Here is a 13,065-nt window from a genome sequence, read left to right on the forward strand (position 1 = left end):
TATTCGCTAGTACGCTACAAACGCTCATGACTTGCGTAAGACACTGGAGAAGGCTATGAGATCGCGGCCTTCGGCACGCTCTTCGTCCTGCGCCTAATACTGAACAGATTCTTGATCTTCCGCAGCCGCGACTCCCTCTCCTTATCCTGTCGCGCGACCTCTTCCTTCGACAGCACAGGCGGCTCGTCATCGTCCTGCTCGCCACCAGGCGTAGCGTCCGCCTCCTCAGCCTGAAGCTGCGGCGTCCCACCCTGCTGACCCGACCGCCGCCTATAGTCCTTGACGAACGTCGAAACCACCCGATGCAAGATCTGGCACGCGTTCTGTCCCTTGAACGTGCCTGAAGCTCGTTGAGAGGCTGGATTGCGCCAGGGGCAGTGGTCGCGGTGCATTTCGACTAGATCGATCAAGGCTGTGTCCTCACTGTCCTCGGCATCGGAGCTGTGGCGGCGGGGTCGGTAGCCGGGCTGGTACATCCAGAGGCCGATGCGCTGGAAGCAGGCGTCGCAGTGGAGGAGGGCGTTGGAGGCTTCGTATGCGCCGCGCCAGCCGTGGAGGGCGATAGTTAGTGCTGGTTCTGAAGACACGGAGTTGGCAGACGGTACGATGTCCGGCGGTAGATCCTTGAGTAGGCGGTGCGTCGGAAGCACTTTGGTCTCGTCTTTCTCGATGGTTCGGAGCTTGATGCCCTGGATCTGAGCGCTGATCTTTAGGGTGGACTGGAACCGCTTCTTGAGCTCTGGCTGCCAGATGGAAGGGCGGATGACTTGGAGGTGGTAGATGTCGTCTTTGCAGCCTGCTTGTCCCCATAGACAATTTGCCGCGTGTCCTTCGACGATGATCGTCTTATAGCGCTCCGTGAGAGCCTGCTCGAAAGCTTCCTCATCCTCACTATCGTCTTCTGCCTCTTCATCCTCGTCCTGTGTAGCCCTCTTAGCATGATCCAAGCTCACCACCACCCTCTTCTCGCACCCTCCCTTGCACGCGACGGTGTTAACGTCCACGCACCGCCATCCTCGCTTCGCCCATTGCACCTCGTTGATCGCTTCCGGCTTGGGATGCCACAGGCTCACGCTGCTGAACGTCTTCAACCGCGCCAGGAAGGTCTCATGGGACCATGGCGAGTAATTTGGCGCTTCTCTGGGGTTGCTCGTCGAGTCAATCCTCTTGCTTGCCGGTGTTGGTATGGCATCGAGCTTCTGTGGCAGTGAAGAGCTGGAGACGCTGTGTCGGAGGCGCTTTGTTGCTCGCGCGCGGGCTTCGTCGAATGCTTCTGTTGGGGTCAATGTCCGCTTGCTTGAAGTGGTCGTATCTGCTGTAGAGGGCGTCAAGGAGACTTGAGAGTCGGTGGTGAAGGTGTCGAGAGCCTTGTAGAACTTGCGCTTGGTCGTTGCGAGGGCGACTTCTTCTGGCATGGCGGCGGATGGGTGGGTGAGGTATTCACAGACGTAGACTCATTTTAGAAAGGACGTTTTCCCACCTCTATCGATTATGGTCAATAGCACAATGGAGAAGCCAAAGTGTACGTGTATTGACGACGATCAACAATAGGTCGGAGGCTCGGACGTGAAGTGAGCGCGCCGGCCGAGCGATGGAAGGATTGGAAGTGACTTCTACGCCGACCCTTCTGGCCATGATGCGAGTCACAGCTGGCATCAAACGAACATATCAATCTTCTTCGACAATCCCGACTTCATCACAAGATATCAAAGGACAAGATCGGAGGACTGTAAAACTCAAAGGCCAGGGAGAGCAACACCGAAAGACCGGCTTGGTCGATTCAGCGTTCAGTCGATGACGCGATGGGCGACGATATGAATTGGTTTGCGACCGACCTGGACCGCAAGAAGAAGACTACCACCACCCCCTCACAGCCGTCAACATGCACACCGGAGCAGCAGCATATCCGTCTCGCATGCCAGGCTTGCCAGCGAAAGAAAATCAAATGCGATCGCCTCTTCCCCTGCGGCCAGTGCACACGATCCGGCTTGCAGTGCACCGCGAGCACGCGAAAACCGAGGGCGCGACATGCTGGCAAGCGCGCTGTCGATTCAGAACTACGGAGTCGCATCTCCAAGCTTGAGAGTCTGGTCGAGAGCCTCAGCGGTGAGGTTGGGGAGCAGGAGACGCCACCTAGCGATGCCCCAGCTCCTCCTGAAGAAGGGACTTCGGCTCAGCCCGCGCGTCCATCGGGCGCTGTGGACAAGTACATGAGCAGTAACTTCTGGTCGTCACTCACCACTGAAGTCCAGGCGCTGAGAGAAGCGCTGGAGGACGAACCGCTTGATGACCTCGACACGTCAGATTCGCCTTCTGGGTCAAGCGGTCAACAACCTTCTGGAGACTTTGATCTGATCGTGTGTCCGCCTGGATCGGTCTATGTGATGCCAGGCGCTCTGGTAGAACCCAGTCCTCAGCTCTCGGCTACCCTCTGCAATGTCTTTTGCGAGTATGTGGACCGGCTGGCCAAGGTCTTCCACAGACCCACTCTGAAAGCTTTCATGCTCGATGGCAAGTCGTATCTTGGCTACGACCACACAGCCCCTGGCAACAAGCTGCTGAAGGCTACCATCTGGTGAGTATCACGTGAACAGAACCACCTCTCATTGACACTCGTCGAACAGAGACAGATCTCATAGCCGATGCAAGAGAGCATCTACGATCGTGTGGGCTAGTTGGTGCTTACAGACCGGCTATATGATCTGTGTCTAACCCTCGACTGTCCTAATTGGGCGCAGAACGCCCCTTTACGGCCTTCACGATTCATTTTCCAGAACATCTGCTGACTTGTTCTCACTACGTTCGCACAGGTTCGCCGCCACGAGTACCATGTCCGAGAACCAATGTCAGATGCTCTTTGGCCAGTCGAGGCCCGATCAGCTACAGCTGTATAAGCGGCTTGTCGACGTGGCAATGTCGCAAGCAGATCTGATGGTCACAAACGATTTTGCGACTCTTCAAGCTCTTACCGTCTACATTGTAAGTCTCGATATATCCCCACCAGCAATCGAAGGGTTTTTCTTAATGAACATAGGCTGCAATCCGAATGTACGAAGGCAGCCGGAGAGCCTGGACACTCACAGCTTTAGCAGTGCGAATCGCACAGTCAATCGGCATCGACCGCGAAAACGTACCTCGATCGCCATACGTCACGGAAATTAGGAGACGGCTGTGGGCCTTTGTCCGATTCCTCGACATCTACGCTGCGCTGGATCGAGGAACAGAACCGCTGATTGCAGGCAGCTCGGTTCCCAAAGCGAAGAACACCAACGACGCGGACTTTGACGAGAATTCCACGAGCATTCCCGAGTACGAAGCTATCACGGACATGAGCTATGCCCAGCTCATCTACGACGCGCTGGAATCCACCGTCCGTCTCACCATTCCCACAGACAAAGTCGCGGACGAGACCTGGCAGAAACGAATGGAGGTTGCGGAAAAGTTCGAAGCAACCGTCCGGGACAAGTACTGGGGATACGTCGATGAGAAAGACCCTGTGCAACGCCTCCTGCTGCAAGTCTCCAGATCCATGGCCAGCTCCATGAAGCTGCGCGCCGTCCGACCTTTGAACAACAACAACGTATCCTCCGGCACCCCACGCATCGACAGCCCCTACGTGCTCCAAATCGCCGTCGACTGCCTGCGCAACAGCGAAATCATCCAATCCGACCCGGAAACGACCCAATACCGCTGGCTCGTCTGGGTCCAATGGCACGCCATCGCCGTCGCCCTCGCCGGCCTCTGCAGCATCCGCGACACCGACCTCGCCGCCGAAGCCTGGCTGCACGTCGAGCAGTCCTACGCGCGCAACATCCGCGTCGTCGCCGACGCCCGCACCGGCATGCTCTGGAAACCCATCGAGAAGCTGTACCGCAAAGCCTCCGCTTTTCGAGACCACGGGCGCGCGCTGTCCATCTCCAGCACTACGCCGGCGTACGACAGTAATATGCGTTTTCCCCCGCTCTCGAACCTCAGCCTCAGCTCCACCACCTCCCCCCAAAACCAAAACCAAAACCAAAACCAAAACATCGACCCAACCCTAACAACCCACCAACAACAACCACTCCCACAAATTCCGCCGCCCCTCCAGCCAAGACCAGGCAACATGCCCACCTCCGGCGTCCCCAACAACCCCATGGACCTGTCCCTGTCCTTCTCCGACCCTCCTTTCTCCGACCCTCCCCTCCTCAACAGCAACCCCAACTCCAACCTCTCTTGGCCAGACGTCGGCAATGGCGACATGAGCTGGATGGACTTCGAGCGCATGCTGGAAGACATGTCGAATCCTGCTGTCCCTGGCGCGACGGGGTTCGGGACGTTTCAGCCTACGGTGTGGCCGCAGGGGGAGGGGGAGGAGTGGATGTGAGCGTCTCCGTCTCGTCTGTAGCAGGAGCGGCTGCCATGCCACGGTTCAGGGAGTGCGGTTGTGACGGACGCTCACCGTGTCCTAGAGAAGAGGGGGGGATTCTCACGTGTCGGAATTAGCATGCCTTAGATACCCAGCTCAATCTCACGATTTTACGACCAGATCACATGACATAAGGACAAGATGAATGCAATCAAGAATACAACAACGATACCGAACCAACACCAAAACAATAAACCAACCCGCCCAGAAAAACCACCCCCAGCCCATCTCTCGTGACCATCATCCCAAAAACAACCCCCCAAATCTCTCCCAATCAATTCACCTCCCCAACCTCAATCCCCAAACTCTCCAACGTCTCCTCCACCCCCCTCTCCCCCTCCCCCTCCCCCGCTGTACCACCACCACCACCATTCTGCCTCTGCCCCTCAAGAACATCATACAAACTATAGACCTGATCGCTCCTCCGCTCAATCTGCCCCAGCACCTCCCGTATCCCCTGCTGCAACTGCATGCGCTTGCGCTTCCCGATCGAGGGGTCATGTTTTGCATACAGCTTTTCTTTGGAGGAGAGGGAGTTTTTCAGGTGGACGATTTCGTCTTCGAATTGTTTGATTACGCTCGCGAGAGCGAGGGGTGGGGGCTCGGAGGGGCGGATGGTGGCGAGGGTGGTGTCGTCGATTTGCTCCGTGCGGTCGTTCACAGGCACGGGGGTGGGGATAGTTGGGGGGTTGTTGGAGTTGCTGCTGCGCTGGGGGCAGGCGGTGCAGGTGGTGGGGTCGTGGTTGAGGCCCGAGTGGTCGTCGAGGGTGGTGTTGAGGGTACTGTTGAGGGTGATGTCCGGCACGATGAAGGCGGAGGTCATGCCGTCTTCTGCGCTCTGTGCGCGGCGGTGGCGGCGACGGCTGGTGTTGCTGCCGGCGCTCATGAGGGAGAGGTCGGCGGTGTTGTCTGGAGACTGCTGTGCAGGCTGCTCGGTGGCCTGACTGCTGTGTGGCGACTGTACGCGGACGTTCTTGGACGTCTTGCGCATGTCGATGAGATCGAAGATGTCCTTGCCAGCTTCGGAGTCCAGAGTGACATCTCTGATGCTCGACTTGCGTGGCAGTGCGTCGGACACTTGACGCGAGCCTTCGGCAGGCACCGATGCGGATCGAGTGGTATGGCGCTTAGCCTTGCGCTCGTCCTCAAGGGTCTGCCTCACACTGTTAACAAGACGCTCATCTTGGAAGTCGACGCTGAGAAATGTAAGATCTCTTACATCCTCATGTCCAGATGGCGCTGCTTGCTTAGCAGGCACTGGCAGAGAGGCTCGCTTCGATGGCTTCACGAGAGAAAAGTCAATGTCGCATGTCGACTGGGTGCGATCGCCATCGATGCTCATGGTTGGGTCGGAGATGGTGCGCTTGGTGCCGGAAGCAGAGCGTTGGATGCTGGCATCGCGCTGCTGAGGCTGCGAGGCAGACTGGTGGTTGTTGTTGTCGTTCTGCTGCAATGGTGTGCGCCGACGAGTGCTCGTAATTCTGGACGCACGTGGCCCTGCTGCGTCACGGAGCTTTTGAACCTCCTGGTCGATGAGCGACTGGAGGTCGTCCTTATTGGACTCGTTCGGAACAGGGTCGACACGTGGAGCTTGGTAGGCTCTTTGAGCCTCTGCGCCTCGCAGGAGGGTGGTCTTAACATCCTCGGCTTGCGAGACCTGACGAGAAGCGTTCTTAACCTTCTTGGCCGGCGGTGGCATCGAGTCTGCCTTGGTCTTCATTCGCGCATCTCTCTTCGTGCGCTGAGCGACGTCAGCATCAAAGCTGCGCTGCATCTGCTCCATCAGAAGACGAAGTTCTTGGCTCTCCTTCTGGAAGGCATCAACCTCTTCCTGGAGGTCATTGTTGTTGGCCGTGAGTGCGTTGTTTTGTTGTTGGAGAGTTTTGTTCTGTCGCTGGAGCGCTGCCTTGTCGGCGGCAAGAGTGTTGTTTTGTTGTTGAAGGGTATGGTTGTCGGCAGTGAGGGTGTCATACTGCTGCTGGAGTTTCTGATTTTCAACGCTGAGCGCCTCATTGTCAGCCTGCAGTGCCTCGTTGTCGGCTTTGAGCTGTCCATCGCCAGCATTCCGCAACTCCTCATTCTCCGCCCTCAGCTCCTCGATGTCAGCCTTCAGCTCCTCATTCTTAAAAATGGCGCCGCTGGTCTTTTTGGCGGTCAGCTCGCGCTCTTTGTTAAAGCGCTGGATGTCATGCTCCAGCAATTCACGCTCTGTGACACCGCGTTGGACGGTGAGCTCCGCCACGGCGACTTTGTGATTCGCCTTGTTAAGTTGATTCTGAAGAGAACGATAGGCAGCGCGAAGCCGGTTGTTCTCTACCTTCCCCTTCGCAGCATCATCCTCGTCTGAAGATCCGAGACCGCTGTCCGGGCGGTAGTACGAGGCGGCCAATTCGTTGCGGAGCTGGTCGTTCTGTTGCTCCAACTTCTCTTGACGCAAAGCGGACTCCGACTTCTCCGTCTCCAACTGTGCAACGCGCTCCTTAAGCAGTTGCAGTGAGGCATAGATGGCCTTCTCCTCCTCTGGCACTTGGATGCCCTCCACTGGCTCATACTGTGGTTGCGTCTTTGGCAACTGTGCTGGTGCCGATGCGAAGCGGGAGCGCGGCTTGGTAGATTTCGGTGTGCCGTTCTTGCCTGTGCCGGACACTAGCTCGGTGATGTCCGCCAGCTGAGGCAGGACGAAGGAGTTCGACTGAGCGGTATGTTGTGAGTCATGACGCGAGAATTGGGCTGGCGCAGTGGCGGCGCTGTCATTAACAGCAACGTTCGCAGCAGCATACGCGCCTGAGGGTGGATGACGCGCGCTTGTGAAACGCGTATTGCGAGTGGTGCGCGCGGTGAGGGTGGCGGTGAGCTCGCGGGTGCTCTCGGAGACGATGGATGCTTCATCTTCGCAGGTCGCCTGGTGGAACGCCGCGGACAGGGAGCGCTGGTTGATGTTCTTGGGAGCTGCATTGGAGGCTGCACGGCGGATGGATGCTTGGCGCCTCAGGCTTCCATTGTTTTGGTGGGTGTTGTTGTTGTCGCGCGACAATTGACGTGCGATCGGGGAGACGTGGCGGGTGATGGGAGGAGTCTCGACGAAGGAGTACAGCTCGCCGTTGTTCTCGAAGCGGAAGTTGCTCATAATGCTGGAGTCTTCCTGTAGGGACGCGCCTCTCTTCTTTGCGCGTCCAAGCTCAATGCTCGTTGTTGACTCTCCGCTGGCGTCGCTGGCCGACTCCGATGCCTGATCTGGGAAGTGGTCGTAGTTGTTGTGGATGTGAGGGTGTTGCGGCAGCTGTTGCTGGGCCGAGGTAGCGGTGTTGTCGTTGGGGGTGGAATGGAGGACGTCGCCGAAAGAGGAGCCAGTGGCGGTGGCGTACTCGTCGGTGCGCGGAGAGCTGGAGCGCGGGCGGGTGTTGGAGAGGGTGTGGATGAGGTGGGCGCGAGATGCATTGGTGGCCGCCATCTCGTGCGGCTTGGAGAGGAGGGTGTGGTCGAGGGGGTTGGATGATGCTGCGGTGAGGCTGCTAATGGGTAATTGATTGGTAAGACTTGCTTATTGGGGGATGGTATGCTCGATGAACAGATGAGTGCTTCAATGCTTGCTGTACTGCTCTTGCTTGATGTTGCAATGTCGAAGCAGAAGTCGAGAGGCTCGAGGGCAGCTTCGGAGAATTGGAAGTAAACAACGGCCCCGCGCTGCTACAATCAACCTTCGTCACAATCAACACCCTTAACTCTGCATCCCTTTGCGACGCAATCACTCTCACAATCAATTATACACACATGGTCGACATCAGCCAAGGTTGATTGCAACAACATGAACATTGAAGAGTATTGCGAGCACGTGATACAGCCATTGCGGTAAAACATCGGATGAACACATGATGCGACTCAGACGCGAAAACACGTGAGCAGAAGAAACCACGATTGGAAGAAGACGAGTTGCGCAGAACAATCTTGCACCTTGAGTGACACCGCAGCTTCGCCTTCCATCTGGTCGCATGGGAATTGACAATGCCACGTCGAGGACAATAAGCCGAGCAAGGTGAACGGATTGCTGGAAAGAATCTCGGGCTCCAACATCTTCAGCCGATTCGCCTGCAGTGAGCATGAGCATGTACTACTGGCTGCACACATGGCCGATACGCCGCCACCCCGGCAGATGTCGCTGATCCCTTATCCTTACCAGAATGGTGAGGTTGTTCTGTGAGCATAACCTATACCTCTTTCTCGCGCTTCGCTGACAACACCTTTCCAGCCGCCGAGGCAACGACGTCGTGGTCTACGATGCGCAGTCCCGCTCGCTCTCCGTCCGCAACACATCTGAGGATGCCGTCGAACTCAACGAATGCCCCTACTGCCATCGCCCATTCCGAGACGATGTCGACCGCGAGACTGCTGACCGCCGTGGCCGGCCTGGTTCAGGCTATGGCGAGCGGCCCATCATCAACCCGGACTACTTCGACATGCTGGCCGCCAGTCGCCGTCCTTCCCCTGTCGGCTCGGCTGGGACGACGACCCCCGTGAACCGCTTCTACCAGCCCGCTCTCCGTTCTGGCCGCTCCAGAGATGTCAGCGGCGCTCACGATCCACCTACAGGGGCTGAGTTTGTGGGCAGCGAACCATCTGCTTCAGCTAGAGAGGGCATCAGTAGCTCCGCATTCAGCCCGGGCTACTTCAGACAGTTCTTCCGCGAGATCCAAGAGCTCGGCCGCGGCGGGAACGGCGTGGTACTTCTGGTGGAGCACGTCATGGATCGCGTCTCGCTGGGCCAGTTCGCCTGCAAACGTGTGCCTGTCGGCAACGACCACGACTGGCTGGAGAAAGTGCTCGTTGAAGTGAAGCTCCTGCAAAAGATACCGCACAAGAATCTGGTGGCCTACCACTGGGTTTGGCTGGAGGATCACCAACCTTCGACATTCGGGCCCAGTATTCCTTGTCTGTGGATGCTGCAGGACTTTTGCAATGGTGGCGACCTGCACTCGTACGTACTGGGGCCGAAGAGTTCGGATGATTACAACGACAAGGAGAAGCTCAAGGAACGAGTCAGACGCCACTCCAAAGGCGATCTGGAGCCTCCAGTCTCACAACTGCGCGGCCCTAGCAAGCTCACCTTCGACGATATATTCTCCTTCTTCCGGGACATCACATCCGGCCTTCACCACCTGCATAGTAGAGGCTACATCCACCGCGATCTCAAGCCCTCGAACTGTCTGATTCAGCGCGATGGCGCTCGCCTCTTCGTTCTCATCTCAGACTTCGGTGAAGTCCAAGCCGCAGGGGCCAAACGAGGCTCCACTGGCGCCACTGGCACAATCTCATACTGTGCACCTGAAGTTCTGCAACAAAACCCTGCAGACGGCAGCTTCGGCGACTTCACCACGAAATCCGACATCTTCTCACTAGGAATGATAGTCTACTTCATGTGCTTCGGCCGCCTCCCCTACACCAACGCCGACGACATCAACGAAGAAAACGAAGACATGGACGAGCTACGAGCCGAAATCACCAAATGGCCCGGCTTCGACGACGAGCTGCGCTCCCGTCCAGATCTACCAGAGAAGCTCTATCGCTACCTCAAACGCCTCCTCAGCGTCGACCCCAACGAACGCCCAAGCACCGAGGACATCCTCGTCAGCATCAAAGGCGGCGTTGGCCTAGGCGAGACGGGTCCGACTATGTTCGAAGACACAAGCTCCCGCGTCTCATCGATCGATTCACCGCGTCACAGGCCCTCGCCTCAAGGTCGCAAGGGGTATGTCAGCCGACCAGGCCTCTCATCGTTGTCTCGACATCTGTCTGAAAACGACATCCGGCCTACTTCGCCCATCCGGCCTGGGAGCGGAGGTTTGCGACGGGGTAGCCCTACCGCTACAACTCCGGGGTCGATGGAGAGTAGTACCGTCATTAGACGGCCACCACGGCACGTCGACCTCCCACCGCCCACGCCCAAAGACGCCCGGTCTCCGCAGCAGAGTCCGCGGCTCATGCTGCCTCCTCCACCGTCAACCGCAGACTCCTTGGCCGCGAGGCTGTTCCATCTCACCCATCACCCGCTCACGCATGTCGCTTTCCGCACCGCCCTCTTCGTCGCTAAAGTCTTGTCGTTGACGTTGCCTTGCTCGCCATTCGTCACGAATGCGTGGTTGTTGTATCCGCTCCTCGCAGTTGCGGCGCTGGATCTTGGTTTGCTGCGGTTCGAGATACGGCGGTCGGTCTTGTTACTAGCCGCGCATGTTACGACGGTCATACTGGCGGCGCAGCAGGGCCGATTATGCGAGTTTAGGAAAGGAGATGGGTGGATGTGGGAGGACGTCATCCACGGCGACGGATAGTCTCTACCTTAATCGAGCACGAATTACGATGAGATGATCTTACGAGAAACACGAACCCTCTTCAGCGACGGTGTTTGAATGTGATGGTCACGCCACAAAAAAAGGTGCCGTCTTGAGATAGCTTGAAGTTTTTACAACCTCAAAAGTCTTTACAACCTCAATTCAATTCCCCTCCCCCCTCCCACCAACACCATACCCCCTCGCCACTCCCCGCCTCCCCTCCTCCATCACCGCCCCCCGTATCCTCCCCTCCTCGTCCCGCTCATACTGTACCTCGTAATCACTGCCCAGACCCTGCCACGTCCTTTTCTCGCGCAGGAATTCCGCGGCGGGGGATACCGCGCCGTTGATGGATGCGAGTGCGGCTTTCGGGCGTTGGACTAATTGGGAGGAGGGGGGTGCGTTGCCGGAGGTGGTGGTGGGAGGCGTTGAGGCGGAGGGGGGTGAAGGGAGGGTGGGGTCCGGCCTGGCGGCAAGGCGAGGCATGGGACGGGTGTGGGAGACGTAGCGGCCGGTGCGGAGGTCGAAGTCGGGGGGTTCGTCTTCGTCGGAGGGTGCGTCGGCCCAGTTTTCCGACGTTCCTGCTTCTGTCGGCGGCTCGGCGTCGTGGGTGTTCGTTGTGTCGTCGATACCATTCCCTTGATCACCAGCCCTATCCACACCCGCCGCCTCAACCCCACCATCAGCCTGTGCACGCCCAAGCAACGCCCCAAAATCCGCCACCCACTCCCCACCCCACCGCCTCTCCCCATCACCCCGCAACGCTACCTCCAACTCAAACGGCGTCACCACCGGCGCGAAGAAGTCCCTACTCTCCACTAAACTGCTCTCCCAACAGCCAATAACCACCCACACGCCCACCTCGGCGAAATTCGCCAGTTTCGCTGCGTTCAGCTTCCCGACCACAAACGTGTACGTTTTCTTCCCCGCGGCGGAAGCGAGGTCCTTGCAGTGCGTGAGGGCGGAGAGGTAGTTGCGGACGGAGAGGGTGTTGATCAATATGCCGAGGATCGGGGTGCTGGGGACGCGCGTGAGGAGGGCGTAGCGGCGGCGGAGGAGGGGGAGGGTTGTGGCGGGTTCGAGGGCGGTGCGTTCGGGTGGGGTGAGGGAGGTGGGGTAGATGTGGATGGCTTTGACGCGCGTGGTGAGGACGAGGAGGAGGGAGGTTGGGGGGTGGGAGATGTGGAAGATGGAGTGGTGTTGTAGTTCCTCTGGGCCGTTGGTTTGAACGTCCGATGGGATTGTGCGATTTGGGAGGAGTGATGCTGGGTCGTGGATGATTTCGGTGGCGAAGATGTTGCTGTAGCCTTCGGTTCGTAGTGCTTCGGCCAGGGGAGGTACGTGGTGCGAGTACGGGACGTCCGCCATGAGGCATACTTTTTCCGTCTTGCTGGGATAGGTTGCCTTGAAACTCTCGACAGCCGCATCTAAGTCCAGCGACGGAGTGGTGAAGACGTAAATGACCGGTAGCCGTGCCGTGGGCGAAAGACATGTCCGGCCGTAATGTACAACGACTTCCGCATCGACATGCTCGGCTGCGATCTCGTCCACGCAGCAGGCGCCGTAGGAGGTGTCCGCTAGGATGGTGATCTTCTCCTCGCCCTTCTCTCCGTCCCCTTCCTTGTCATCTGAACCGGCATTCACAGCTAAGTCCACCTTGGTCACTCCGTCTACAACCGCATCCACCTCTGATCCTTCCTCCAGCTTCTGGCCTGTGTCTTGCTTCCCACTGTCCCGATTTCTGCGTCTTGACCTCCTCAAATCTCCACTCAACCTCTCGCTCACCCTCGGCGCATCACACAACATCTCGTCCGGAAACTGCAAAGCGATCCTCTTCCACCCATGTCCGCGAATCTCTCGCACAGTCCGCTGGATCTCATATTGAATGTACAGCTGCTCGTCTGATATGCGAGAAGTCGTCTTCTGGGGCGTCGTGTACTCGAATAGGTTCTCGGCCGGCGTTGAGAGCACGGGAGCGGTAGACATCGTTTTGCGGTGCTGTGGTTGTGGTGTGGGATGGAGGTGAGGTTGTCGAGGGTTAGGGTTGGGGTTGCCGGGAAGATTTTCATGTGACAGTGGTGGCAACTTCCTAATTCGTCTTCGTAGATGTTTTGCTCAATCTATCCTTGACTAGGCTTGATGTTGGTAGAATGTGAAGGCAGACCGTACGTACAGCATTTGAATATTCTTATCCCCTGAGGGTTTGAAGCATTTTTAAAATTCAATGTGGCTACCTCCGTATCACAACCAATGTCTTCGCAAGGCCAAGAAGTTCGGATTGCGAGGCAGTGAGACATTGCAGGCCAACCTATTGTACGGAATCTATCTCGAACA

The 13,065-nt window shown here is 57.7% G+C and overlaps 5 protein-coding genes across 5 annotated transcripts; 2 read left to right on the forward strand and 3 right to left on the reverse strand.

Annotated features, from left to right (window-relative positions):
* Positions 1 to 53: 53 nt before the first annotated feature.
* Positions 54 to 1,415, reverse strand: LTR77_007674 (uncharacterized protein; the record flags this gene model as incomplete). The annotated part of the gene is made up of 1 exon (XM_064804911.1): positions 54 to 1,415. One exon carries the CDS (start codon positions 1,413 to 1,415, stop codon positions 54 to 56), a length of 1,362 nt encoding a protein of 453 aa, XP_064656753.1.
* A 387-nt stretch (positions 1,416 to 1,802) lies between these two features.
* Positions 1,803 to 4,366, forward strand: LTR77_007675 (uncharacterized protein; the record flags this gene model as incomplete). Its single annotated transcript, XM_064804912.1, has 3 exons — positions 1,803 to 2,575; positions 2,811 to 2,979; positions 3,035 to 4,366. The coding sequence occupies 3 exons, from the start codon at positions 1,803 to 1,805 to the stop codon at positions 4,364 to 4,366; spliced, it is 2,274 nt and encodes a 757-aa protein (XP_064656754.1).
* Positions 4,367 to 4,682: 316 nt separating this feature from the next.
* LTR77_007676 (uncharacterized protein) lies at positions 4,683 to 7,859 on the reverse strand (the record flags this gene model as incomplete). The annotated part of the gene is made up of 1 exon (XM_064804913.1): positions 4,683 to 7,859. One exon carries the CDS (start codon positions 7,857 to 7,859, stop codon positions 4,683 to 4,685), a length of 3,177 nt encoding a protein of 1,058 aa, XP_064656755.1.
* A 672-nt stretch (positions 7,860 to 8,531) lies between these two features.
* On the forward strand, positions 8,532 to 10,731 carry IKS1 (putative serine/threonine-protein kinase iks1; the record flags this gene model as incomplete). The annotated part of the gene is made up of 2 exons (XM_064804914.1): positions 8,532 to 8,602; positions 8,655 to 10,731. 2 exons carry the CDS (start codon positions 8,532 to 8,534, stop codon positions 10,729 to 10,731), a joined length of 2,148 nt encoding a protein of 715 aa, XP_064656756.1.
* Positions 10,732 to 10,893: 162 nt separating this feature from the next.
* On the reverse strand, positions 10,894 to 12,717 carry DPH2 (Diphthamide biosynthesis protein 2; the record flags this gene model as incomplete). Its single annotated transcript, XM_064804915.1, has 1 exon — positions 10,894 to 12,717. The coding sequence occupies one exon, from the start codon at positions 12,715 to 12,717 to the stop codon at positions 10,894 to 10,896; it is 1,824 nt and encodes a 607-aa protein (XP_064656757.1).
* Positions 12,718 to 13,065: the final 348 nt, after the last annotated feature.

The sequence above is a fragment of the Saxophila tyrrhenica genome (genome assembly GCF_035928015.1).
Source record: "Saxophila tyrrhenica strain CCFEE 5935 chromosome Unknown scaffold_12, whole genome shotgun sequence".
NCBI lineage: Eukaryota > Fungi > Ascomycota > Dothideomycetes > Mycosphaerellales > Extremaceae > Saxophila > Saxophila tyrrhenica.